Below are 25392 nucleotides of genomic sequence, written 5' to 3'. Positions count from 1 at the left end.
GTCTGCACTTCATGACCTTCAAGTGGCCTGACTTAAGCCAGGGTTCAGCGACGAATGAACATACTCCAACTTCTAAAGTTGTTCACCATGATTGAAGTCATGTGCGTGTGGTTACCTAGGATTTGGTATTGCGTGTAATTCGGTTTTTGGTTTGGTTTGGGCCGGCCACTCGGTGCCGAGATCCACTCATTCTCGGGTTCTGCTGGAGCTGAGCCGGGGTTTGGGTCCGGCATTTTTCACGGGGACTTTCCGGCAAATTTGACCCGTAATGAAACGAGGGGAGAGGTGTTGTAAACTTATGATTTCAGAGACCCTGAAGTTGGTGCAGTCGGTGTTTGAAAATGAATCATGTGCTTCCTAGGAAGTATCGTCATGGTAACGGCCACACATGGTCTAGAGGTACCTGAGGAGGTACACTAAATATGTAGATACCTATGGAAATGGATGGCTACTGAATTTCTTACTAGACTCACAAGTGGGAATCATTTCCAAGAAAAAAGTTCCTTCACGTGGTACTGTATAGTCTATCCCGACCTTCTAATTCTTCAGACCTCTAAATGAACACGCGTCTACAGGTCTAGGAGCTTTTCGAAAAGCTCGCCGGAGTCGGCGTCTCCACCACCTGGCCATTGTGGATCAGCATATTGCCATCATCGTAGTCCGAGACAATATCCTCAATGTACGCATAATCAAGACCTCGCAACTCGTCCTCCACAGTAGCGCGCAGATGCATGCCCGGAATCTTATTTATGAGGAACAACAAGATGCAGGAGACAAAGAACGACCAGGCAGCGCAAGTCGTCGCGCCTGCCAACTGTAGACCAAGCTGTCTGAAGTTGCCATTCCACCAGCCGCCCTCATACGAGTCGCCGCTAACTCCGTCGAGAGCAGGTACCATCTTGTGGGCAAAAAGACCAGTCAGAATATCACCAACGTATCCACCGACACCGTGAATGGCAAAGATATCGAGACCGTCGTCGACGCGGAGGATATACTGGTATCGAACGGTGTAGAAACAGCAGATGGCTGTGATAATTCCGACAAGAGGTGAGACGTAGACAAGAACTATTATAGTTGTTAGCGCAAACATGGGAATGCAACGAGAAGGATAGTTTTACCGAAGCCAGCTGCTGGGGTGATACCGACAAGACCGGAGATGATACCCGAGCAGAAGCCAACCAAGCTGAACTTCTTCATGTACATGTAGTCCAACAAGGCCCACGTAACTCCACCACCACAAGCAGCAAAGTTGGTGTTCACAACGACATAGATGGACCGCAAGCTAAGGTTAGCCGTGCTAGCTCCGTTGAAGGCAAACCATCCAAACCAGATGAGAACGGTACCCAGAGTCATCAGCAAAGGGTTGTGGCCCCTAAACTGTGGGACGTGCCTCTTCTTCGTGGACGTGCTGCTGTCGTCGATGCGGGGACCCAACATCATGGACCAGGCAAGGGCTCCAAAACCACTGGCGATATGGACCGGACCGGAGCCCGCAAAGTCGTAGAGGCCGAGGTTGTACAGCCAACCGCTAGGGTTCCACTCCCAATATGCCAAGCTAAAGGGCAAATCAGCATTACTCTCATACACGTGTGCTCGATATCGAAGGTCTTGGACTTACATGTAGTAGACGAACGTGTTCCAGCAGAGGAGGAAAAGCATGCTGGGCCAGAGACGGCCGCGCTCGAGCATGGCACCGGCCAGGATCATTGCCGTAGCTGTAACAAAGGTGAAGCCAAAGGCAGCATCTGTCCAACAGACGATTATTAGTGTCTCCATCCCTATTAATATCGACCATCTCAGGAGATACTTGACTTACACAAGATGTCTGGGATATCACTGTTGGCAAACGAAGGAGAAGCCAGGAGATTGTGGAATGCGGCGTGGGACAGGTCGCCGAGGATAGGGTTCGTCGTGCGTGACTGGTACAGCGATGCACCGTAGATCCAGTATTGTAGGCCACAGGCGCATGCACAGAAGAGTGATTGGAGAACCATCGTCATGGCGGATTTCCTACGATGCATTCCGGCGTAGAGAAAGCCGATGGCCGGCGTAATCTGCCAGCACAGGATTGTGCATACCAGCACCCAGCAGAGGTCACCCTACGGATTGTTCACACGAGTTAGCGGGCTTTGAACCCCAATCGAAATATTTTTTAGGTCTTCAGAAGAACTTTTGTCAAATTCTTTCTTTACCTTGTCATAAGGCGCATTGAGGTCATGGGTGATTGGGTTGCCTCCCGTTGGGTCGGTGGCATAGTCCGGGAACTCGGTCACAGGGATGACTTCCGTCATGATGTATCACGACAATACTTCCAACGGAGAAATATTATGATGCAATGACTGAGATGGCGGGCAAGCGAAGGCAATGCTGCTTTTTTTCTGTTAAAGAACCAAAGCCTCGGAACGTCAACCTCAAAGCTTGACAGGACAACAGGGAGCCACTTAAAGCTTTCGTCAATCTTCAGATGTTGGCAAAGCTGCCATGCTGTCGGTATTGCTATCACTTGGCACCAGTACGAACCCCAGATAAGGTTGGCTCTGTAACAAAATTAAGCATGTTCACAATTGTCTTGGGCACTGGATGCCAGATAACACCACCCTCCCTGATTGGCTTATCCCTGATAGACGAGCTTCACCGGGGACACGAAAAGACCTATCTTTCTACTCAATCCAGGAAGCTCTCGAGCTGGTTTCTGGGCACCAAAAGTCTGGGCATTGCTAGGGGTGACTGGAAAGGGATGAGGATCAGTGGGTTCAACTGTCTTGCACCGTGAACCACGACCGGTCTAAACTGCTGGAAACGGATGCGGGAGCCTGTCCAATTAGAGTCAAGTAGAGCGGGAGGGACGCGGTTTGAAGGGCAGCCGTTTGGGTCCAACACGTGAAAAGGGGAAGGGCGCACGGCGTCATAAGCCATGTGTAACAACCTTAACGTAGGTACGGAGTATAGCTAAACATTGGCTTCTACCTAGTAGCACTGCAATGCCTAGGCAGCTGAGTGTCGTTTGATAGGAGCTTACGGATACGTGCAAGGAAACCCTGACAGCATTAGAGATGCACGGGCGCTGCGGCCTCCGCAGCCTCGAGCCGCGTGAGGAACGGGCTTGCGGGCACAGCCGGGGGAGCGTGGGAGACGTGGGAGACATCCAAGACAGGGTGGTCATCAAGCGGGGTCATCCCGCATCCCATGTTCCTGACCTTATCGCTGCATCATCAGTGGATGAGAGAGAGAGCCGGGTAGATTTAACAAATTGGGCTAGACTCTGTGACGCAAAATGGATCAAGGCTCAAGCTCTCGTCCGTATAATCTTTCCGGTTCCGGTGAGGGTGTGAAAGACGACGTCTTACCCTCCAGACTGTAACGCGCCGCATCATGCGGATGGTCAAACGGTAGCATAGAGGCGGCTGCTGGCTAAATCTACCAGATGCATCTACTCGACCCTGTGACTTGTGTTCTGAGCATCTTGATAGACCATAGTTGTGCTCGCGAGTTGCGAATACTTATCCCCTAGCCTCCAGCGACGAAAATGGACGTATCGGTGCTAAGTCATTTTGTATGACAGAGCAAAAGAATCGTCCGCAATGTCCTCCGCGATTGAACTCGGTGACCGTTATGCCGTCACAACAGTGCTTGGCATCGCCGCACTCACCAGTGCCCTCCTCTATCTCATAAGCAGTCTCATTGACAGCCGGAGGGTTTTCTCGAGGTTCAACCGCGCCCCGTCCTTCAGCCAGCCGGCCGAGAAGCCTTCCGTCACTACGGCCGAGAAACAGAGCTATGTGGACGCGTTCCCGCCGTCTCAAAGAGCAACAATTGCGGAGCTTGGACCACAATTCGCGGACGTCAAAGAGGTTGACCTCGCCGTGACACCGAAGCCTCTGTTGAAAGTGGATGCCGACTACCGATCCGCCGACCCCTCTCTGTTCAACTTCAGTGGCTTCAGCATTGATGACATTCAGAAACTCGGCGACTTTCCAGACTATGCAACTATCTCAGGTGTTCCGTTGCCGTCGCCATTGGCAGATTTTGACATTGACAAGGCCGTCCCGCGGCCCTACCGACCGTTTAGATGGGCTTATCATCAGACCATGTGTAAGTCCCGCCAGGATTCTAGAAATCGTGCACTCAAACTCATATGAAGACTGCCAGCTTTAACCAAGATGGATACGGATTTCTGGATCGAGCTTGAAAACACATACAGGGAGCGCGTTGCCGAGCGCAAAGATCTGTACGCAAAGAATGGCAGTCATGTTCTCGATAGCATGCCCGGTTCCGAGCTCGCCTGCAAAGAACTTATGGAAATGGTCCTTCAGTTTATCTGCGCAAGATATCCCAATCAATTCAAGCTCGAGGGTAACATCTTGCACAACAACATTCTTGGGACAACGACAGATCTCTCTGCCACTGAGCCACTGATTGTGCTCTTGGACAATGTCCCTGAGGACTTTGGAATCATGCTTCGAGATCACGAGACTGGAAAGTATGTTCTGAGAGCCGGAATAATATGCTCCTCTGTTGGCTGGAAACTCAGTGAAAAGGTGGGCTTGGGGCTGCCAGGCATACACAAAGTTGTCCCAGACTACAAAGAAAAGATGGAATTCAGCATGGATCGGTAAGACCCCAATCTGAGTGCGGTTGATGGTTCAATGTTCCTATCACTGACATAGCTCTAGATTCTTCACTAAGATGCCCACCAACAAACCCATTCAACGTGGTTCATGGGGTCTTGAGAAAGGCCAGCCGCTGTATCTTCCTTCCGAACACCCCGAATTTTCCCATCGCGAGCATCAAACTCCTAGCCTTCAGCCCGAAGAGGTTCACCTACGCGTCGACTGGCAGACCTTGCGCCGCCTCCCGTTGTCTGGCGGCGTTGTCTTCAATTTCAAAGCCCTGTTCACGCCATTAACTGAGTTCAAAAATGAGCCTTATATTCCTTCTTTGGTTCTCAAAGTGTTGAACGAGGGTAAGGAGAGCCTCTTGAAATACAAAGGAACATGGCATGTAGAGCACGTGGTCAAGCCGACTTTGAAGGAGTATGAGAAGTATCAGGTTGAGAATGGTCTGATTGAGAAGGATTGGGAGCCGCAGACCTTAGCAGAAGCGCCTTTCTTCAAGGGCTGGGAGAAGAAATGGACTGTCCAATGATACAACATGTATTTCTACTACAACGCATAGCCGACATCTTTATGAGAATTAACAAAGTCTCAAGAGTCTCCAGATCACGCTGTCACAATTCTTTTATTGTCCAACTCATTGATCTAATTAAGAGAGACCTCGAGAAGGACCCCACCTTACAGGTAGGTTGGGGCTTGGAGCTGCTATCGAACTTAGTCGTGATATTGTTTGCTGGCTACATGTACAAGCTATTCCATGATGAGATCATCAGTAGTGCCATGCCGCGTGAGCCAAGAGCTACAGGTGGCTAACACGGGAGCGCGAGGTGACGTGGAGGTACATTGAGGTGAGTGGAATTCGTTACTAATGAAAACGACAGCAGATCAGCGGGAGCGAAGCGCGCTCGACGGGAAAGGAATAGCAGAATGCGGGGTACATGAAGCATTGAAGTGAGATTGAAACTCCTGTACGCGCATTACGCTCAAAAGACACGCAAACACCAAGAAGATGAAGGCTTACGTCGTGTGTTTTTCGCACATTGATGAGTTGGTCGGCCTCATTGGTATCGTGAGTTTCGGCCAGGGACCAGCCATGCCGGCCGAAGTCGGAGTATCTGAGAGACGCTTATGCAGTCACCCTATCACTCAGGTTCAAGCCACCCCGATAGAAATGATAATATGGAATGCGAAGAGAACGATGGCAGGAGTCTCCGAAAGTGCGAGGGCAGCATGGGAAACACGAAGAGGCGCTGGCTGGGCTTATCTTGGGCAAATTGGTCCTCCCGCGGCGGCCATCCCGGTACCGGGATAGATAAAGGACAATAGAGTGGCCATGATTGGGCTTTGAGCCTGCATAATGCGGGGTGAACCGGGGGCGATCGCCGCGTGTCTTGGTCTGGAACCCCTTGAATCCCTGGAATTCTTCTCCCACCCTTGGTCCCTTGGCTTTCTTATCGCCGCAGCGCCGAAAATCAAAGAGTCTGCGGGAATTCGGGATCAACATGGTCTCCTTTTTCCTTCTTCTTTCGGGCATTCTTGGTCTTCAGGCAGAAGGGCAAGTGGCCATATATGTAGCATTATACGAAGTTATACGAAAAGCATGACTCTGACTCACGTTCATAGTGTCTTGAGCTGAACCTCTAGCGGGTTGACCTCTACCTACTTCGTGTCACCGGAACGGGACCGCCGGAGCGACGACAGGCAGTGCATATCTGGGATGAAGTCTTCATAAGTTTTGTGAGCCAGGTTACCTGTATTCTCTAGATCCACAGGACCAGTTCTGCTCTTCAATCAGAGTTCACATCAACGGTCCAGCATGACCTTACAGAATGCAATACGGCGAAGCTCTATGGCCAGTGAGAAGCAACCACGATAGATATCGAAGGCGAAACGAACATCAAGCGGCATCGGTCTGCCAGCTGTGCCGCTCTCCCGCTGCAAGGATGGCGGGCGGGTTGCTCCAACCCGTCTCATCCATCAAACATGCCCCTACCACCAATCATGAACGTCGCTAGCTTATCATGCGCCAGCCAAGATACCTTAAACTACAAATAGCGTCATAAGATGCCCTCCCCCGCGTTTATGGCACTGCCGCGACTGGGCCTGGGCTACCAGTATGAACCCTCATCCGATCGCGATGAACACCGACGACCGGTGACTCTCGGAACAAAAAAGTCCTTGTGGCCTATTTCCATCCGTCCCTTGCTCAACGAACTCGAATTCGCGTCGAAACGACTTTGATCTGATATCCTATCGACTACCGCATTCAGCAATTCTCAACCGGACTTGGAAACCCCTCACTTATCGGAATAAAGTTCAATGGTACCCTCCAAGACTTCAAAGTCGATATCCAAAACTAGAACTGGTCTCAATCCTCGGTCGAGATCGGGCTGTGTTACTTGCAAAGCCAAGCACGTACGTTGCTGCCACCCGTCTTATGCCTGTCCACTGAACCTCGATGAACGAGGATCTCACGGAAACGACCCCACATATGGTTGCTGACAAAATCCTGCGATAGTTGAAATGTGACGAGACGCGACCAGCTTGTCAACAGTGCACACGGAAGGGAATCAAGTGTGGAGGATTCGCGCAGGGCTTGAGATGGTCGTTCAAACATCAGCCCGCCCTTCAGGTTTTGACACTCGACGACTTCAACCCCCCTACGCAAACATCACCGAAACGACCAGCCGCCGACGCACCCGAGGGCCAGGCGCGCGCCAAAAAGCGAAACTCAGGTTCAGCGAGCAGCAGTAGTTCCCCAAGAAGTCGACATTCGATCTCTTCATCCTCTTCTAAGAGTTCAGCTCAGCGAGATGGGGCTGGAGAAAGGGATGAGGAGGCCAGTGGGGCTTATCAAGTGAGCGATGGAGGAATGGATGAAATATCTCAACTTTTCGCGGAGGAACCCGTTTCACCTCGTCAACCATCTCTCGGTGTGATTGTTCAACAATCAGGCGCCTCAAGACCCGCAGATCAGACCCAGTTGGCTCCTTACTCACTATCGCCCAGTCTCGCCGACACCTCTTCGGCATTCATCATCAACTGGTTTGAGCAGGTGTGCCCAGCGTGGTCCGGCTTCGACTCGAACGCGAATCTGAATCGAAAGATCGCCATAGACCTTTGGAGAACCTCCGCCACGGTGTGCAGCTCTCTCGAGAGCATGTCCGCCGCGTTCCTGGCATCCCGACTCCCGAGCATGAGGCAATCCGCACTACGGCTCATGCAACGAGCGACAGACTTCATTCAAGCCGAGCTCCAGGTCGTGAAGGCACAAGGCGAATTCCGCTCCGTTCCAACGGGTCTCATATTCTCGCTCTTCTGCTTAGGGACAACGGTCTGCTGGGTCGACTCCCGCTTGTACGGGCTCCCATTCTTGAGAGAAGTGAGATCTCTCATCCGCCGGCTGAATGCGCAATCTGCGTCATTCTCTACCGCGAACCAAGACATGCTTTCGTTCTTCAATAAGAGCTTGGCGTACTGCGAGATGCTTCTCTCCGTGGTGCGCGATGATGAGCCGCTTGATCAAGGAGACGTAGACTTGGCGCTTCAGATCATCGAGGAGCGCTCACCCCACCCGTGGACCGGTGTCTCTACTCTAACAACACGCCTTTTCGCCGAGTCGATTCGGCTGTGTCGCAGCGCACGACATCGACTGAGGCAAGCGATGGATCCGCAAAAGTACTTCTCAAATGCTCTTCAAGACTTGATAGGAGCCCAGCGACTGGAGGAGCAGCTGTTGGAGCTTGAGTTCCCGTCGGAAACCCCGGATGTCGACACGGGCGACAGCTCGACGCCGGTGTCCCACCTCGCCAGAGTTGCCGAAGCCTATCGACTCTCATCGCTGTTACACTTGTACCAGACCTTCCCTGACCTGGTCTCCCTACGACTGCCGGCCGAATCACCAATGACTGAGAGTGGCTCTGTGCCGTGGGACGAGTGGATCATTCCCCTGGCCTTGAGACTCGTCAAGGTCCTCGAACACATCCCGGCAACTTCGGGTACCCGCGTCATCCAGCCACTGCTGTACATCTCGGCGAGTACCGGACTTCGCCACGACGCACCAGCTACGTCTGATATGATGGGTGCTTTCGGGTCCCTGCAGCAAGACCTGATGGGAGGGACGGGGTCAAACATGTTCAGCCCTCCGCCGCTGTTTGATTCGCACAACTTGTCTCAGTACATTAGCCAGATGGCAGAGGCTCCGACGCGGGAGGGTTCAATGTCCAATATGACACTTGACGTTGGGAGTGCTCGCCACTTCGTCATGAGGCGCTTGAGTATCCTGGAGAGCAGCTTACCTCCGACCCCAGTCGTGGTAGCAAAGGATCTTGTCCAGTCCATCTGGAGGGCGTACGATAACGATATCGGATCGCCCACGGTCCACTGGATTGACGTGATGGAAGATAACGACTTACGTTCAATGTTTGGGTGATTAAAGGAGTTATGTTATGGAGCTCAGTTGGAAGACACCGCTCATTTGGATCATCTTATTGGAAAGTTCTAGAATGCGTAGGGCACAGGTCCGATCTTTTAGGCGTTGCGGTAGCCACAACACGGACATGATGCAGGCTCTGGGGTAACGGTCATTTGGGAATAATGTAGATTTGCGATGAAATTGTTTGTTCTTATTTGGTCATTTTCTATCTCGCCTCATCATCGTCTTGGGTCCATGTGACATCGTTCTCATTATCTTCATCCACACACCAACATCGATTCACCCAACATCTCCTCAGAAGTCGCTCTTCTTGCGCTGACCAACATAGAACGCCAGACCGTAGTCGCTGGTGGTGAAGGTAATCGTTGAGCCCTTGGGAAAGTGGAAGACATCGCCGGGCTTCGCCTCGACCTTCTGGCCCGTCTCGTCTGAGATCGTGTAGTCACCCTCAAGGATGATCTTCATCTCGTCGTACTTGTAGGTGTATGTAAGCGGTTCGCCCTTCTTCAAACGAAAGAGGCCGGATGAGATGGGCTTCTCGGGGTTCGACTCGTCGCTTGAGAAGACATCTCCGAGGTAAGCGTTGTCACCCGCGAGAAGGGGGATTTGGAAGGTTGATTGAGCCTTAGCGTAATGTTGGAAAGCGGCCATTGTGATGATCAATATTTGGTGCAATTCGTTGGGAAAATAGTGGTAAGTATGATGATGTCAAATCTTTATTGAGTGCGTGATGCTACCATGTTTCAACATTGCCCATTCACCTGGTATATATAGAGCTCTATTCATCAGTGTAAGAATGCTTCTTTAGGCAATACCCCAAATCTCTAAGAAAGCCTCTTCATTCTAGGCATTGGAGACATCCAGGAACAAGGTTCGGTTTCACTCCCGCGAGTTTGCCAAAGAAGGATCCCTAAGCATCGACTTGAAAGATAGGACGATAGGGTAAAATTTCCCGTTCCGGTAAAGCGCATCCCCCGTCCAACTCGGAACGGTCGAGTGGAGAATCGGTTCCCAGAGGGAGCCGATCTTGCGGGGACGAGTCTGGAGAAGAGATACGGGCGTGGGACGGGGTGCCGACCGGATAGCGGAACCAAAGTCTTTACTGGAAGGTATTTCCTAATACGTAGCTGACTCGAAAAGTTGGCTGCAGTGATAATGCTCTGCAATTTCCTTGAATTCACTGGAGATTATCTTAGCCTCTGCAGTACCTCCTTCATATGTGCACCCCAACTATCCCCAGCATAGATAGGCCTCATCCAAACCTCGGGTGCCTTTCGTCCCCCTAACTGGGTACTAGTAGATTACCAAACTCCAGGTCACACAGAGTACCTCAACATGGCCCTATTAGCGTTATCGGAACTCCCCTCGGATGGTTGGAAACTTCTCATCGGGCTCTTCGCCCTCTTCTCAGCAGCCATACTCTCACGATCGCTTGGCGCGCTGCGACCGCGAAAAGGAGCCCTCTTCAACAAGACATCCTCTACAACACAATCTGAAAAGTCCAAACAAGCTTCAGAAACATGGCAGATGCCAATTCCCAGTCCCTACCCGGACTGGTCAGTAGAAACGACAAAGCCTCTGCCCTATCGCGCATTTCGTTACGGCCCCAAATATAACGTCACCATGGGCCTTCGTTCAGTCCAGCCTGAGGACTGGATTGAGTTGGACAACCACTATCCTCGATACCATGCCGACAAGACTGCTCGAATCGCTGAACGGGGCGAGAAGTGCTTCGGAACAGACCCGGAGGCCTATCCTGCAGCCATGGAGCTTCTAGAAGAATTGTGCCAGTATCTTCCCGCTCGCTATCCTACGATGTTCAAACGGACCGCTGTCGGCATCGACAATCTCTGGTCGGGGGAATCATTCAACATCGTCGAAACACCTCTCAAGGAAGACCCAGCCGCCATTGCCGCTAGGCTCGTGCAAGACGACCTCGCCATCATGATCGAACGGCCCGACGGCAAGTACTACTTGCTCAGCGGCTCCATCCTGCTGGCCGGCTTCTGGAGATTGAGCGACAAGTTTGGCATGTCCCTCGAGGAGATCCACACGTCTGGCGAGGTCCCCCACTACAAGGAGAAGCTGCACAACGGCATGGCCAGCTTCTTCAAGCGCCTACGCTGCGACCAGATTTACTCCCGCAACAACTACTTCATCCAGGTCGATGACTCCTTGCCCTGGAGCTGGAGCATTGGTGAAGAAGACAGCCCAGTTGTCAGTTGGAGTACGGCTGAGAAAGATAGAGCGGTTGAGCATCACTATTTTCGTTCCGAGAGGCAATCGCTGCGCCGTCTTCCCAAGAGCAAGGCTATTGTCTTCACGATAAGAACGTACTTTCATCCAGTCACTGAGCTGGCTGCGGAGGACTATGTGCCCGGAAGACTCGCTAGTGCTGTTCGTAGCTGGGATGATACAGTTGCAAACTACAAGGGGCGTGAAATGTATGAGAAGGTATTGCTAGAGTACCTCGATAATGAACATCAGAAACAGCTGGACAGAGGTCTGGACTTGAGCAAAGAAGACGAAGTCCGGAGGTATCCCTGGTGAGCAGGTGTCACTCTCAGATGGGGACTATCACTGTAAATGAGGAACTCTATGGCGACCCTCTTGGAGGGGATGTTTCTACACTATTGTTCACTCTACTATTATACCTCAACTCCTAGCGTACAGACACAAGAAGTAAACGCAGCGTGCATGAAAATATTAACCCTGTATTCTTCCTAAAGTGTATATTTCGCTTGGGTTTATTCGCTCTTCTCTGCATGTCGGTTCTCTCTTTGACCATCTGATCCATCTAAAACTAATGGGAAAACAGTGAGAAGGTTAGTAGAGGCGCTGCATCCAGGCGCACACGGGCCTGGAGCTGGGCCCTGGGCAGCGCTACTGGTGATGTCCGGCCACTGCAGCCGCCGAAGGCCACCCGCCGAAGACCGCATTCTATGGTCGCGCACTCAAAACGATTTCAATTTGAATATGATGTTTGCGTTATTAAGCACTGATTCTGATAGAACGATTACAACCTCCTCCCAACGGTAAGGTAGGTATGCCCTACCTACTCCGTTAATGTACTTATGGTGAGATCAAGTTCAGATTAGGCTGGAATCTAGTCAACTCAATTAGTGTAGGCAATCGTAGTAAATTCTCTTTTCTGCACTTCAATCCCTGGGGCAGCGAATATTGAAGTGGTCAAAGTTGACTTGCAGTGATGCACCAACCCTGTTACAGCGCAAAGACCCCACGGAAGTGCGATTGCAATCCCCTCCAGAGAAGAAATTGATAGTGCAATTACAACCTCCCCCAGCTGTTCGATCTGTTACCAGCCCACAAGCACCATTGATTGCCTCGAAGCACTCGCTAACCCCTGGTCGAGACGAATTCCCATGGCCCAGATTTTGTCCGGTACAGCTACCAGGTCGTCCTGCCCCAAGATATGCGGACGCTGCACAAAAGGCGGCCAATGACGTTTGGGTGAGTACCACGGCGACAATGATTACGGCGCTTTTCATGTTTAGAGACGTTATTGTTATTGTATAGTTGTCTGGCGGGTTTAGAGTCAGTCAATTCAAGATAAATGTCATTCTATTCTAAGTCAAGGCGGAGACTTACTCGATTTCTCATGGATGTGCTTCTGGTGAATGTTACGAATTCTAAGAAAAGTCATCCAAAGTAGGCAAGATTCGTTGAAGACTATCGCGAACATCACATAGTTCGCGGGATGGCGTAATATATAGTGTGCGTACTGGACATATGCCATCTCGTCCCACGCGACGTGCTACAAGAACAGCAGACTTGAGCAAACATCTCTGTAACAAGGCAAACTCTGCGACTCGCCTGTGTACTTCCTTTTGGTCGAGATGCTATCCGAACTTGACAGTTGATAGTCGCACAATTCGGGCAGCAGACTGAGAGCAATCCACTAATTCATCTAACAGCAGTGGACAAGTTGACAACTCATTGGTCCTGCCATACGTCCTAGCTGACCGTGGCCGGCGTGTCCGAGCGATAGGTATGACGGACTGGAAGTGCGGCGGATTCGTACACGGCTCATGGCTTTCGAAGACAATCATCAATGGCTTGTATTTGATTACTTTTCTATGTCACACGTGCTCCGAGGTTCTTACAATCCACAACCCACATCACGAAGCGACATCGCTTGGAAGTTTCTCATACTTCAGTGAGGCGAAATCCGAACGGTATCAGGTTACCTTAGCATTGTAATTGGGGCGCACTGTCGGAGCTGAGAAACTCTCAATCCTTAGGCGCAGGCGCAGCCTCTGGGTCATCAGCTAACAGAGCCTCAACCTTTGCACCCCTTCTCAACCTTTCCTCCAAGGATATCTCCTGCTCCGGCGAAGTGGACCAACCAAGACCCAGTTCGGGATATTGAAGAGGAACATCGCCATCGGATGGCAAGCTGTCAAGGTAAATAGGCCACGGAGTACCCATCCAGGCATTCCTTGTCTCATGATCTCGACGTTGACTCGATGTCAATGGGTGTACGAGGACACTAAGTTTTGAGCACATGTAAGCATCAAGACAGCATGACTACTGAAAGCAATTACTGATTCTGGTCTTACCTTAAGTTACCTCGGTTTGCCGCCAAGTAGAAAAAGACGTCAGAAAACGAGGAGTCGGGAACCCAGACTACATGCGAACTTTTGGTCAATCGAGCTCTTTGTCTCATACCTACATGCAGATGAACTTTGGCACTACTCACTCTCATAAGATCCCGCTGGGTGTGGTCCGATAGGAAATTCGTTGACCCTGAATAGTGGGACAGCAACGAACGCGCCTAACCGTGGGTATCAGCAATGATTCAAACAATCTCGTCCAGGTGAGAGTCGTCTTTCAAACCTACCGTCGCGTCGCAATCTCAAAACAGCATCACGAAGAGCAAGGGCAGCAGAAGTCTCAGCCGGGGACTGTAGGAGGAAGTAAATGTGGAAATGCCATTCCCGAGTCCGAGCTTCGACCACCGTCTTCAGATCCGTCTGCGGGGTCGGAGGCGTAGATTGGGTAACCATGGTCATGATGAGGCGCTGCGAGATGTTCTTGCTGATGGCTAATGTTGTTCCTTCATAAGCTTGACAAGTTCATGATTCAAGCCTAGCCGACGGGATGGCTCGAGGCCAAAGTGCGGAGCATTAGCCGCTTAATCACGCAATCAAATCGATTCTCACGTGCGCCGACACAATGAGCAGAAAGCGGCTAGGATCGGATGTAAACAAAGCCCGAGTTGACCACAGCAAACCATACTGCAACAAGACTATCATCAAAATATTCCTTGGTGTTTTACTATGTGACTGTATACAATGATTCCCAAGAGTCCTTCGCCACCTCAGAATTATCACGATGCCGGGCCTGGCTCTGGCATGACAGGCCACCCAGGCGGAGGCACTTTCATTTGTTGAAAGACCTTCGGGTCCATGGAGTTCTCATTGACCCAGCCCAATAAGGCGTCAAAGTCACGGCACACTTTGTGATTCATAAAATCTGGGAATGGTTGCTCCCAATTTTCAACCCAGTTGAAAGTTATCATGTCCACCGACCCGGTGCACTTGATTGCTTGGGCAAGGATATCGAAACAGTGGCCGATGTGGGCTTGATGTTGAGCTCCTCCTGGCCTAGGTCCCTCCTTGGGCTCATAGTCTATACTTAGGAGTCAGAAGTGCGTACTCACTCCATACCGAGAAACTTACAATGCTCGTATGATACCTCCCTGCGCAACATATCCAAGCAGTGGAGGTGATGGAAAACTTCTGTTTGCGCAATATATGCATCTGAACCGTAGCCAAGATCTTCTGGAATCTTGACAGCGACTCGTGGGTCCTTTCCAAGTTGCCTCACATCCGCTTCCCCAATGACGAGAGGCCAGACATGGTCACCGATACGATGCCACTCCCTATCGGCTTCTTTACCAATTCGCTGGCGAAAGACTGACGGCGGATTCGTGTCATATAAAGTGCCGTTCGTCACTCTGCTGATTTTTGGTATATCGAAGCGCTCAAGTATCGGTGCTTGAACGTCTACTTAGCATATCGGGCTGAAAGGCTTTTGACAGCTTGGGTACTCACAGTAAAAGGAGGTTCTTTTCCAAGAGTCCTGGGTCTTCATAGGATGCCTCAACGGTGCAGGCCATAGCCACAAAGTGAAAGAGGCGACAAAGAGTGAAATGTTGAGGAAAGTCACTAGAAATAGCCTTTTACTGCAGAGCTTCAACAATGAAGTATCCTTCCTAACACTTCGAGATCCTGCCTTGGTGTCCATGTGAGGCAGTAGAGTCTTTTCGGGGTCCTCATTCTCTTCGAAACATCCCGAGAGACCATCTTCTGTATGTGAAGCTTCCGATGAGCCTGTTGATGATCGGTACATTTCATTCATCATGGTCCTGTATTTCAACAACTCATGTGCGAGAAGATAGGAAGTCTAGCAAGTAGGCCACAGAAGTGAAGGGAGTCTGCTATAGAACGGAGGGAAGGTGTCATCGCTTCGTTCAAGGTAGTCAGCATAAGCAAGCGATTGAGTAAAATCAGCTTGCCCAATCAATTCATGTGAGGTAAACACCCTCCCCATTGCACTCGAAAGCTTGGATGTCTAAGTACCTGCCTGAAAGATAAGAGGAGGCGAGCGGGACTGCGACTATCAACTCCTACAACTCCACTACATGACGCAGAGAGATCCTTCGAATCCGTCGTCTGGCTTGGCATGTCGGTGAAACGTCTAGGTAATTGATCTATATGTCGTCAACTCCATTGCCCATCTCGAAGCATCTGATGCAACCTTCCTCGTTTGTAACAGTCTCTACCCGGTTGTCAACATCTTTGTAACCTTTTGGCTGCAGCTGCAGGAGACCGAGATTCCGTACGTGTAAGTGGTAATCGAGCGTCCGGACTGACGTGATCCCGCCCGACTTCTTCGTGCTTCCAGGCAAGTTTTCGTCACTGGCGGCTAAAGTCCGTACAAGGAGGACACAGCTTCGACTTATCTCAGATGATGCGTGATTTAGGCGTCAATTAGGTCAAAGGCGACTTTTCTTCAAATACCATATACAGAGAACGGCCTCCAGACTTTCTCTTGAACTAGCCATCTCCAAGTCCTACCAACGTCTCTCTTATCAATCACGCCCAGTAGAAAGTCACAATGCGTGCTCAGTACCTCATTCTTGCTGCAATTGGCCTCGTGGCTGCCGCCCCTCTCGGTATGTGATCTTGGAAGACAGCAAGCGCTTCAACAAACTACCTAAGTAACTAGTAAGAAGACGACTGACTTGAGCTACCTCTTCAAGATGTCAGAGGAGCAGATGCCGATGCTGAAGCTATTCCTTTCTACCCAAAGAGGGGAGCTGATGCAGAGGCGGAGGCTATTCCCTTCTACCCCAAGCGCGGAGCCGACGCTGAAGCCGAGGCAATTCCCTTTTACCCTAAGCGAGGAGCAGATGCGGAGGCTGAAGCGATCCCTTTCTACCCCAAGAGAGGTGCTGATGCCGAAGCTGAAGCCATTCCATTCTATCCTAAGAGGGGCGCGGAGGCTGAGGCCGAGGCCATCCCTTTCTACCCAAAGCGCGCCGCTGATGCGGAAGCTGAGGCAATTCCCTTCTACCCTTAAACAGGCGATCGTTGTGGCATGCTCTAAGTACCATATTCCTGGAAGTACAGATCTGGAACACGGGGGACATGTAGTAGGTCTCGAGTCAGAAACCTTCATGTATCATGGCTTCGACGTTGAAGAGTGGGGTGGACCTGTAGAGTAAGAATCTGGAGCTGGAAGGGTTAAGTCTGGTTGCTAGAATACGCTCATTACTACTTGTTGCAACTAGAATGCTCACCTGGTGACCGCGTCTCAGAAAGTGATGTATCCAGCCCAAATCGTTTTCTTTTTTGGTATTTGTTCGCTCACTCGAGAGCAGCCAAGGATGGTTGATATCAGGCGAATTGATTCTACTAATTACCACGCAGTCGTGCCGGACGCTCGTTCCTCTTCGTTGGCTAGGCATCCGCATGCAGGCAAAGCTTGAACGCTGAGCCTTTCTGATCACAGTCTTTGTCCGGATGGGTGCTATCATAAAGCATCATTCAGATCAGGAATACGAGATTCCCCTTCCGTACCATCGTTTGAGCAAATGCATCCTGAAGGAAGCTTGGCAAAATCTTCAATGATGAGTGAAGCGAATCTTAAGTTACTTTCGAGCCGTAACTTGCGAATGCGACAGCGTATTGCGTAGGATAGGTGTAAGTGGACAGCAACAAAAGTGCCGCATAAACGCAGCGTCAGCCCGCATCTCGCCCACAAACGGCCCGCTACCGGGCCGTGACGTTGTAGATCGCATCATTCGAGCTTCTGTTTTGGGCTTAGGGTACAGGCGGGGTTTAAGGCGAAGTCAAGCACATTATGTAGCGATTCCGCGGGGTCGATAAGCTGTGCTCTTCCTTCGAATCCTTCGGACTTCCGCTAAATCATGTTTCCTAGCGTCGATATAGGATTGCGTCAGATATGCAACGCCTTCTGAATTTGTACATGGCATACAAAATCTAATCTGAGCGCGATACCCTAGCTCTTGTAGAGAGTTACGGGGAACTGCGAGCGGTGTTCCTGCCCGTAGCCCTTACATTCCTGTCGTCTGACTTAATTCTGCTTTCCTCCACATGTTAGCAAGAACATACGACTTTCTTGAGAAGCTCATCGATGTCGGACATGTTTAGAAAGCTACACTGAGCAGCAACGGTGTATATCAAGAATGTCCAAAATGTAAGCGCATCACGAGGGTAGAAGCTACTGTGCTAACAATTCCGGACTTTAGTCTCGAAATCTTTACTGTACCATGGACAAACAGAGACAAAAGGGAGTACGCTTGGCTTCCAGGAGACGAAAATACCGAGCCACATGTTGAAGATGGAATTCAAGTCTCAGCAAGAGGCAAATTTCATGTTTTTGGACAAGCCGTGTTATGCGCAGGTCGTCTGTTGACAGTGTCATTGGCGGCCTTTGGTCTTTACTCTCTCCTCACATCAGACTCCCCATCCAACTCTCAAATGCAGCCCATGTCTTGCAACTGTGGTGAAACAATCGCAGAAGCCCGCGCGAATGGCTGCGTGTACGATTCACTTGCCGCCGCCTGGCTTCCACCACACTGTCGGTCTCCTGAGTTAACGGCAGAGTTCGAGTCTCTGGGCCCAAACGAACCCGACACAACAGGCAACACCTGGGGTTACTGGCATGACAAGAACCAGACGCATCCCATGACACTGGAGGAAGTGAGCCAACTACCAGAGGCGGCCCGCCATGGTCAATATGCTCGATTCTTTACCACGCACCAATGGCATCTCGTGCATTGCGTGTTCTACTGGCGCAAGATGTGGGAGGCAGCGCGCTGTTCTCGGGGAGTCGCGGGCGCATCTTGCGGCAAGGACGGCATGCTTGTCATTGAGAAACGCTACGACACTCTCATGCACATCAATCATTGCATGACCATGTTCTTGATGAGGGATCCTCTCGATCACATTGCCGCCGAGGCTGGTGTCGCGCTTCACTCCGACGAGCTTCACATCGCGAAGCCTCATAAACACCAAGGTCAGAGTATCACGGCCGAGAAGACGGGCGCGAAGCACAAAAGCGCGAGCTCGAGTACATCCAAAGACCCTTACGGCGAGACAAAAGAGAGCCATAAGCATGGAAAGAGCGATCCATACGATGACTAGGAGAATCAGTTTCTCGGGCGAAGAAAGGTTCTTGTAAGACATTCATTCCATCATAGGCCGAAGAAATAACATTTTTGTACATCGCCGTGCTTTCAACTTGGTGTACCACTGACCAAGATACATGTGAGAGAAACAGAATGGGCATCAAAGTACCTTACATTGATATCTTGGCGTGCTCACTTTGCGAGGCAACTACAGCCATGGTCACAACATGGGTATGGTTTCTTTTTCGTACATCAAGAAGCTAAAGCCCAGGCAAATGAATAGAATAGTCTCGCCAGTTACCTTTGTGTTTGTGAGCCTCAAGCCCCACTTATGGTCATCAATGGTCCAATGGATTACGAGGCATCTTACCATGGGGCGGCTGCCTGGTGCCAGTTTTCCAAGCTTATGTTGAGCTGCAACGATGATCTTCCTAGAGAAGACTAGTTGATATGTGCGTAAGATTTGGGGCTGATATGTCGTCTTCTTTCGCGATTCTCTTCAATTTCTCCAATCGCTCCAGCTTCATTCCCTCAGTGCCCCCATCGCCATGAAGCTTCTTAATTGCTCTAGCCTACTGATTGAGGAGTTCTCGGGGCTGTCTATACCTGAATCGTATGCCATCCTTTCCCACCGATGGGAAGCCGATCATCAAGAGGCAACCTACCAAGATTTTGGAAAGCCTGATGTGATAGCGCGCAAGAAAGGATGGAAAAAGATTCAGCATTTCTGTCGACTTGCATTGCAGCAAGGTTACAAATATGCATGGGTTGATACTTGTTGCATCAACAAACAGGATTTCACAGAGCTGACGGAAGCCATCAATTCCATGTTCAAGTGGTACGCGCGATCTTCAATCTGCTATGCGTACTTGTCGGATGTGGGCATCGACGGAGTTTCACTTCAACATTCCCAATGGTTCACTCGTGGATGGACTTTGCAGGAGCTCATCGCCCCCTCGCGAGTTGAATTCTTCGATAAGGACTGGAACTACATTGGAAGTCGATCCGATCTGTGCGACATCATCCAACAGCGCACAAACATTGACAAGAGCATACTCGTGGCAGGAAGCGGGAGAGTGGAAGGCCTTTTGACGACAATACCTGTTGCCAGAAGAATGTCTTGGGCATCTGGGCGCATGACCAAAAGGGAAGAAGATTTGGCGTACTGTCTCTTGGGAGTTTTTGGAGTCAAGATGCCGCTTCTGTATGGGGAGGGAAACAGAGCGTTCATCCGACTGCAGGAAGAGATCATCAAGGAGACCAACGACTTGTCCATCTTTGCTTGGTCTGCACCAGCAGAATCTCCATTGGGCTATTTTGGGATTCTGGCTATGTCTCCATCGGCTTTTGAGACAGCGAATGATATCGTACTCAGCAGCGACATCAAGTACAACCCCGAGGTATGTCTCGAGACCTGCCCCCGAGTTTTCAGCTGAATCAAGTCAGCTGTGTAACGTTCGAAGAGCTGACACCAATTTCTCAAGTACGCCATCACAAATAAAGGCTTGAAAATCACGACCGAAACCAGTCTCATGCCCGACGGTGCGCATTTCCTAAGTCTCCGTTGCCATAGATCTAGCGATCAAGGCCGTCGTCACCTCGGAATTCTTCTCAGAGATCAAGGTGGAAACGTCTTCCTCCGCTGGAAGACCGGCCGGCTCTGGAGTTTGGAGCACAGCGCACCGGGCATCAAACACACGATGTTCATCAGCAAATTCCTCGAGCCAGACGTGGCAGAGACGCTCGTCGGGGACATGGACTCCATCTACCGGAACGCCTTCTGCTTCCCGCCCACGCCGCCAGGGGTGGAGTTTGTCAAGGCCCAGCCCGACGGCATGTGGAGCTCGTCCCGACGCATGTTTATCACTCAGGGACTGGAAACGTTTGACGGATTCGTTCAGTACCGAACGTCTGGCGCGGCTGACCAGAACTTTATCGTCGCGTGTGGTTTTACTGGCGGTGGTGCGAATCCTTGGGTGTGTCTTGCAGCTAACAAAAATGAGACGAAGCACATTTTCCAAACTGCAATGAGCGGTGATTTGATGAAGTTGCGCAAGCTTGGCAGCGAGCGTGGGGTTATGAAAACGAGGATTACGTTTGGTATGAGTAGGCGGGTTGAGGATAGACCGGTGGTGTTAAGCTTGGGGATGGAGACGAGGATGTTAGAAGGGCAACCTGTGTTTTCCATTTTCGTAGATCAACGGACTGATTGGGGGGATCTGTGCTCAGTAATGTGAGGCAAGTAGATAGAGCTGGAGAATAAGCCATTGAATAAATACGCGTCAGTCATATGCTAATGGATAAGAGAAGCCCAACCACTGAGGATGTTTCCACATGAGAAATTGTCCCTTCAGCAGAGCACATAAGCTCTCTTGGCTTCACCTGCTAGGGCTACTCCAAATTTCTCAAGACAAAAAAATATTGCCCGACTTATCGTATCGTTGTAGTCTTCCCACAAACCATCTGGCTCGCATGTGATAGCCTCTCTTGCAAAAATAAAACTTAGTCTGACTGTCTCGGCAAGTTTTTTAAGTCGATATTTGTTGCCCACATGAACGCAACTGCCTGTAGCCAACGCAAGCGTAGGCACCTAATTATCAGCCACATCGCAGACAAGTCCTCCATGAAGAAGCTGCCTCGCTCTGTGAAGCAAGTCGCAGATGAGCTCCACCGCTGTCGACGACTCTGCCCCATTATGACAAGATAGAGCGGGTCTAGCCCTCGCCTGGATAGACGAGGCCCACGGCAACTGCCCACTTGAGCTCACGATAATAAGTAATATTTTCATCGGCCCTCTGGCGCAACGGTAGCGCGTTCGACTCCAGATCGAGATTCCTCGAGATGCCATCGAAAGGTTATCTGTTCAAATCAGGTGGGGGTCAAGTGTATCATTGTGGTCACACGGGCGTACATCTCAAGACGTTCCTGGGTGAAGGCGAGTTTCTTTTGATTTTTGTTGGCGCAGACATCTCGTGTCCGACCCAGTAATCTGATGTTCCATTCTTGTTTTTTCTGCAACTAGACTCCTTATGCTGAGTTTAATCATCTTTCAATGATGCTCTTGTATCACAGGTCTCCGAACGGGATTCTATGTCCTTGTCTGACAATCTCGGCAAATGAGCTCGGCTCGGAGTTCCCACTTTAGGAACGAAAGAGGAAGCAACCTCTAGCGATCGGCACCCAGATGCTGTTGATGATAATTGTGATGAAACCAATAGACTAGAAAACCCACTTGCAACAAGCCTGGCGAAAGTTGCTTCAGTTGAAGGGGTTCTTGAGAGCAGAACCGCAACCTAATTCAACCCAAACCAAGTGCACCTCGACCGACCCCATCATGCAGGAACACAACCGCCTGCACTTCCGCCCCGAGAGCAGCCTTGCGGACAGGGCGCACCCGCATTAAACTGCCAACTAAAGAAGGGGTCTGTCTCGTTCGTCAAGACCGGACCAAGCAACCTTGTTCGGCGGGGTAAGCCCGAGGACTGCCGGAAGACGTCCCTGGACGTGATTTGGATCTGGCCCCATCCCTCCTCCGTGAGGGTCTCGATGCTCGTGCCAAAAACGTATTCCCTGAAGCCTGCCCAGCGCACCGCCGACGCGCACATGGGGCAGCTCTCGGCGTTGGTGTAGATGGTCAGGTTGGCAAAGGCGGCCAGGGCCTGAGCCGGCGTCATCCGGTATGGACCCTGGGGATCTACAAAGATTGCCGAGCAGTTGTCGATGGCGGCCATCTCCCCTGTTTAATGATTAGCAAACTACCCTTGCAAAAGAAAAAGCTTTGTTGGGTTGTGTGAGGTGAGATTCATACCATGCAGAGTCGGGTTGCCTGTGCCAGCATTGTTGTTCGCGCCGGTGCAGACCAGTTCCCCCAAGCCGCCCGTAGTGTGATTCACAATCACTGAGCCAAAGGCCGCGAACGGGCATGGGTTGGGCAGGGCCAGGTTGGCCTGGCGCATCCAGTACGCCCGCGTGGTGAAGTTGATCCCATTGACAATCTTCAGCGGCGGGCAGGTTTCCAGGGCCATGTAACGTTGAAGATCACCATCGCCATGTCCCACGACCGAGGCGACCAGTAACAGGGCTACAAGACCGAGCGGTGCCTTGAACAGGCTCAACGAGAGTGAGAATGCGCGCATCGTGTCGCGCAAAAGAGCTGTGAGGCGAAGCTGCGACGCGGGCTTGTATCCAGATTGGGACAGTTGAACCTTCGGAGAGCTCCAGATTCGGAATAGTGAGTTGGAGGTGCAAAGCAGCTGCGGGAGGTGGCGAAACTCGGTCAATGCTTGTGCATTGTTTGTGTGTCGATGTCAAAGCAGACGAACGATGTAGACTTTCCCACGCGTTGTTTGTAGTAAGGCTATGCAGTACTCGCATCGTGCATTTTCTGCGGCATTAGTTGGGCTTTAAGAGAATGGAGACCGGGGTAGTGAGGTCTTCGGCAAGCAGATAGGAATTGAGGCGGAAAGCCATGGGCTCTATCTGCTGACGTTGCAATCATCAATCTGTCCGTGATAAGAAGATTACGATGGATGCGGTCCGTATCTGTGAGTCTTGTGGCTTACTTGGGCTGCACGCGAATAAGGTGGCTGACCAGCTGAACATTCATTGACATGATCGGACCGTTCCGGGGCGCTCCGGGACCACGCCCGGCTGAAATATGGGTTCTTCCGGAAGCATCATCGGGTGGAACATTGAGAGTGAACGAGGCATGATTATTGAGGCGATCGAGCAACAATTGGTATCTAAGCAAATGGATATCTATAAAACGGACGGAAAATAGCTCTGTTACATGTGACTGCAGCTTTCCCTCCCGCAGAGAGAGCAAAGCTCCTTTTGTGCCACTACCACATCTCTCCCTTTCCTTTCCAGCATCTCAATATCAAGATTATAGTTCGTCTTTCCAATACATGATTCCAGGTCATCTTTAGGAATCCCATAAGGGTTCATGGATCTCCACGAGAGGTCATACGGCTGAGGGGACGGCGACGAGGGCTCAAGCACCTTGGGCTTGGATCCACCGTAGGCGTACATGTCCCGGTACCTACGAGATGGCGGCAGATCGTCCTTTGGGGGTACTGGAGGGCCTTTGGGACTCGTGATGTAATCGCGAACATAATTGTCGCTAAATTGAGGCGGGCTGTTACTCCGCCCGAACTTCTGATATCGCCCAGCAGCCTTTGTCGGCTTGTCCACGCTGCCGTTCGAGGATGGGCTGCTGCCCTTGGATGGCTTCGGGGTGGTCCACCTCGCGAAGAGCGCAAAGCCGGGGAACTTCTTCTCGACCAAGTTGCGGATCATGGGCGCACAGGCGCACACCACGACGACACCTAGTTCGATTGTCGTCCACCACACAACGGGCGCGTAGTCCCACGTCGGGTCGATGGAGTTTCCAAACACTGCGAGAACCTGAAGACGGATAATGGTCGAGACGAAGCCGACAGATCCGAGAAGAAATACCATGGCAACTGAAACCTTCTTGTTCCGGTTCATTTGAAGGCCTGGAAGCATCGCTATCGGGAGGGCGAGAATAAGAAGGTCCTGGATGATGGCCAAGGCAGAGTTCGCGTAGGCAAGTTGGTTGACATCGAGGCAGGCGCCTGTGTGGATGTCCTTGTTCCAGAATAGCTCGATCGGGTGACACGAGAAGATAGTGAGAAAGCCGATGACCACCTGGCCGACGATAAGGAATCCGATCAGGGTGTATGCAGCGATGCGGAACTTCGGTACGGTGAAGATTCGTAGATAGAAGACGACGAGGGACAGCTTCGCGAATAAGAGTACAAAGACGTACACAATCTCGGCGGCGTATACTGCAAAAGCATTAGAGAAGATGGCTTCAATACGAACGGAATGTACTTACGTAGTCGCAGGATCTGCAGTAAGCCACCCGGTTTAAGATCGTAAAGGTGCTTCCCAAATCCTAAGCTTGACACTGTTGACAATTAGTTACATATCCAAGCCGGCCGCAAGACAACAAAAAGCTTACTCAACAAAATTGCAGATACTGGGGCAATCGCAATGACAATCGCCGCAATAATCAACGCATCGTCTAGACTCCACGTCTTTGCCATGTTTTTGGCAAGAAGCCGCAAGACAATCGCAACGACAGCCGTGACATAGACGGTGATTAGAATGGCAAGAATTTTGCCAGTGTCGGATTCGTGAGGGAGATTGCACTGCGTTTGTTGCAGTTTCGCGACATCTTGTTGCCTCGTCAGTCTTCCCATCTTTTCTGCACCATCATCACGACTCTGGAAGTACTCACCCAGGGAGTCTTGCATGGTGCAGTTTGCTATCAAACAAGGGCCGACGAGCTGACCCAGACCGGTGCTCGCACAAGAGCAAGTTGTGTTCGTGAGGTCGCATCCGACCCCTGCGATACCCTGTACGAGGCAGTTCAACTGGGCACCAGAGTGTTAGCCAAAGTGGGTTCCATTTCGGAAAAGCAACCGAGCCAAAGGAGGCTCCCGACTTCAAATCGAACTTACACCACATGTTGATATATTGCTCAGATCGGGTAGCTGTTGCCTCGCAATCAAATGAACGCGTTCTCCAGCGAAATAATACTCTTCCCCAGCTGCTGCTACGGCGCCAACAAATGACAGAGCAAATGTGATCCATAGCAGACCAAGAGAGGCCGCTGACGATGTTGATAGCCGCAT

General features: G+C 51.0%; 13 protein-coding genes across 13 annotated transcripts; 6 read left to right on the top strand and 7 right to left on the bottom strand.

Annotated features, from left to right (window-relative positions):
• Positions 1–44: 44 nt before the first annotated feature.
• On the bottom strand, positions 45–233 carry CCOS01_00497 (uncharacterized protein; the record flags this gene model as incomplete). Its single annotated transcript, XM_060448694.1, has 1 exon — positions 45–233. The coding sequence occupies one exon, from the start codon at positions 231–233 to the stop codon at positions 45–47; it is 189 nt and encodes a 62-aa protein (XP_060320132.1).
• A 344-nt stretch (positions 234–577) lies between these two features.
• Positions 578–2291, bottom strand: CCOS01_00496 (ammonium transporter; the record flags this gene model as incomplete). The annotated part of the gene is made up of 5 exons (XM_060448693.1): positions 578–1065; positions 1119–1555; positions 1619–1745; positions 1817–2099; positions 2193–2291. The coding sequence occupies 5 exons, from the start codon at positions 2289–2291 to the stop codon at positions 578–580; spliced, it is 1434 nt and encodes a 477-aa protein (XP_060320131.1).
• Positions 2292–3581: 1290 nt separating this feature from the next.
• Positions 3582–5145, top strand: CCOS01_00495 (uncharacterized protein; the record flags this gene model as incomplete). The annotated part of the gene is made up of 3 exons (XM_060448692.1): positions 3582–4092; positions 4150–4612; positions 4674–5145. The coding sequence occupies 3 exons, from the start codon at positions 3582–3584 to the stop codon at positions 5143–5145; spliced, it is 1446 nt and encodes a 481-aa protein (XP_060320130.1).
• Positions 5146–6932: 1787 nt separating this feature from the next.
• On the top strand, positions 6933–9045 carry CCOS01_00494 (uncharacterized protein; the record flags this gene model as incomplete). The annotated part of the gene is made up of 2 exons (XM_060448691.1): positions 6933–7028; positions 7132–9045. The coding sequence occupies 2 exons, from the start codon at positions 6933–6935 to the stop codon at positions 9043–9045; spliced, it is 2010 nt and encodes a 669-aa protein (XP_060320129.1).
• A 297-nt stretch (positions 9046–9342) lies between these two features.
• CCOS01_00493 (uncharacterized protein) lies at positions 9343–9699 on the bottom strand (the record flags this gene model as incomplete). Its single annotated transcript, XM_060448690.1, has 1 exon — positions 9343–9699. One exon carries the CDS (start codon positions 9697–9699, stop codon positions 9343–9345), a length of 357 nt encoding a protein of 118 aa, XP_060320128.1.
• A 684-nt stretch (positions 9700–10383) lies between these two features.
• Positions 10384–11598, top strand: CCOS01_00492 (uncharacterized protein; the record flags this gene model as incomplete). The annotated part of the gene is made up of 1 exon (XM_060448689.1): positions 10384–11598. One exon carries the CDS (start codon positions 10384–10386, stop codon positions 11596–11598), a length of 1215 nt encoding a protein of 404 aa, XP_060320127.1.
• A 608-nt stretch (positions 11599–12206) lies between these two features.
• CCOS01_00491 (uncharacterized protein) lies at positions 12207–12557 on the bottom strand (the record flags this gene model as incomplete). The annotated part of the gene is made up of 1 exon (XM_060448688.1): positions 12207–12557. One exon carries the CDS (start codon positions 12555–12557, stop codon positions 12207–12209), a length of 351 nt encoding a protein of 116 aa, XP_060320126.1.
• Positions 12558–13299: 742 nt separating this feature from the next.
• CCOS01_00490 (dopa 4,5-dioxygenase) lies at positions 13300–14081 on the bottom strand (the record flags this gene model as incomplete). Its single annotated transcript, XM_060448687.1, has 4 exons — positions 13300–13558; positions 13629–13695; positions 13769–13843; positions 13910–14081. The coding sequence occupies 4 exons, from the start codon at positions 14079–14081 to the stop codon at positions 13300–13302; spliced, it is 573 nt and encodes a 190-aa protein (XP_060320125.1).
• Positions 14082–14398: 317 nt separating this feature from the next.
• Positions 14399–15432, bottom strand: CCOS01_00489 (uncharacterized protein; the record flags this gene model as incomplete). Its single annotated transcript, XM_060448686.1, has 3 exons — positions 14399–14700; positions 14751–15068; positions 15126–15432. 3 exons carry the CDS (start codon positions 15430–15432, stop codon positions 14399–14401), a joined length of 927 nt encoding a protein of 308 aa, XP_060320124.1.
• A 759-nt stretch (positions 15433–16191) lies between these two features.
• Positions 16192–16656, top strand: CCOS01_00488 (uncharacterized protein; the record flags this gene model as incomplete). Its single annotated transcript, XM_060448685.1, has 2 exons — positions 16192–16249; positions 16337–16656. The coding sequence occupies 2 exons, from the start codon at positions 16192–16194 to the stop codon at positions 16654–16656; spliced, it is 378 nt and encodes a 125-aa protein (XP_060320123.1).
• A 1129-nt stretch (positions 16657–17785) lies between these two features.
• CCOS01_00487 (uncharacterized protein) lies at positions 17786–18746 on the top strand (the record flags this gene model as incomplete). Its single annotated transcript, XM_060448684.1, has 2 exons — positions 17786–17796; positions 17849–18746. The coding sequence occupies 2 exons, from the start codon at positions 17786–17788 to the stop codon at positions 18744–18746; spliced, it is 909 nt and encodes a 302-aa protein (XP_060320122.1).
• Positions 18747–19278: 532 nt separating this feature from the next.
• On the top strand, positions 19279–20761 carry CCOS01_00486 (HET domain-containing protein; the record flags this gene model as incomplete). The annotated part of the gene is made up of 3 exons (XM_060448683.1): positions 19279–20130; positions 20215–20672; positions 20740–20761. 3 exons carry the CDS (start codon positions 19279–19281, stop codon positions 20759–20761), a joined length of 1332 nt encoding a protein of 443 aa, XP_060320121.1.
• A 1301-nt stretch (positions 20762–22062) lies between these two features.
• On the bottom strand, positions 22063–25392 carry CCOS01_00485 (CFEM domain-containing protein; the record flags this gene model as incomplete). The annotated part of the gene is made up of 7 exons (XM_060448682.1): positions 22063–22466; positions 22539–23012; positions 23638–24540; positions 24591–24662; positions 24717–24932; positions 24996–25131; positions 25219–25392. The coding sequence occupies 7 exons, from the start codon at positions 25390–25392 to the stop codon at positions 22063–22065; spliced, it is 2379 nt and encodes a 792-aa protein (XP_060320120.1).

This window comes from Colletotrichum costaricense (genome assembly GCF_030867565.1).
Source record: "Colletotrichum costaricense strain IMI 309622 chromosome Unknown Scaffold_1.1, whole genome shotgun sequence".
NCBI classification, from domain to species: Eukaryota; Fungi; Ascomycota; class Sordariomycetes; order Glomerellales; family Glomerellaceae; genus Colletotrichum; species Colletotrichum costaricense.
The sequence above is the reverse complement of the archived record's forward strand: the minus strand, read 5'-3'. Positions and strand labels throughout refer to the sequence as shown.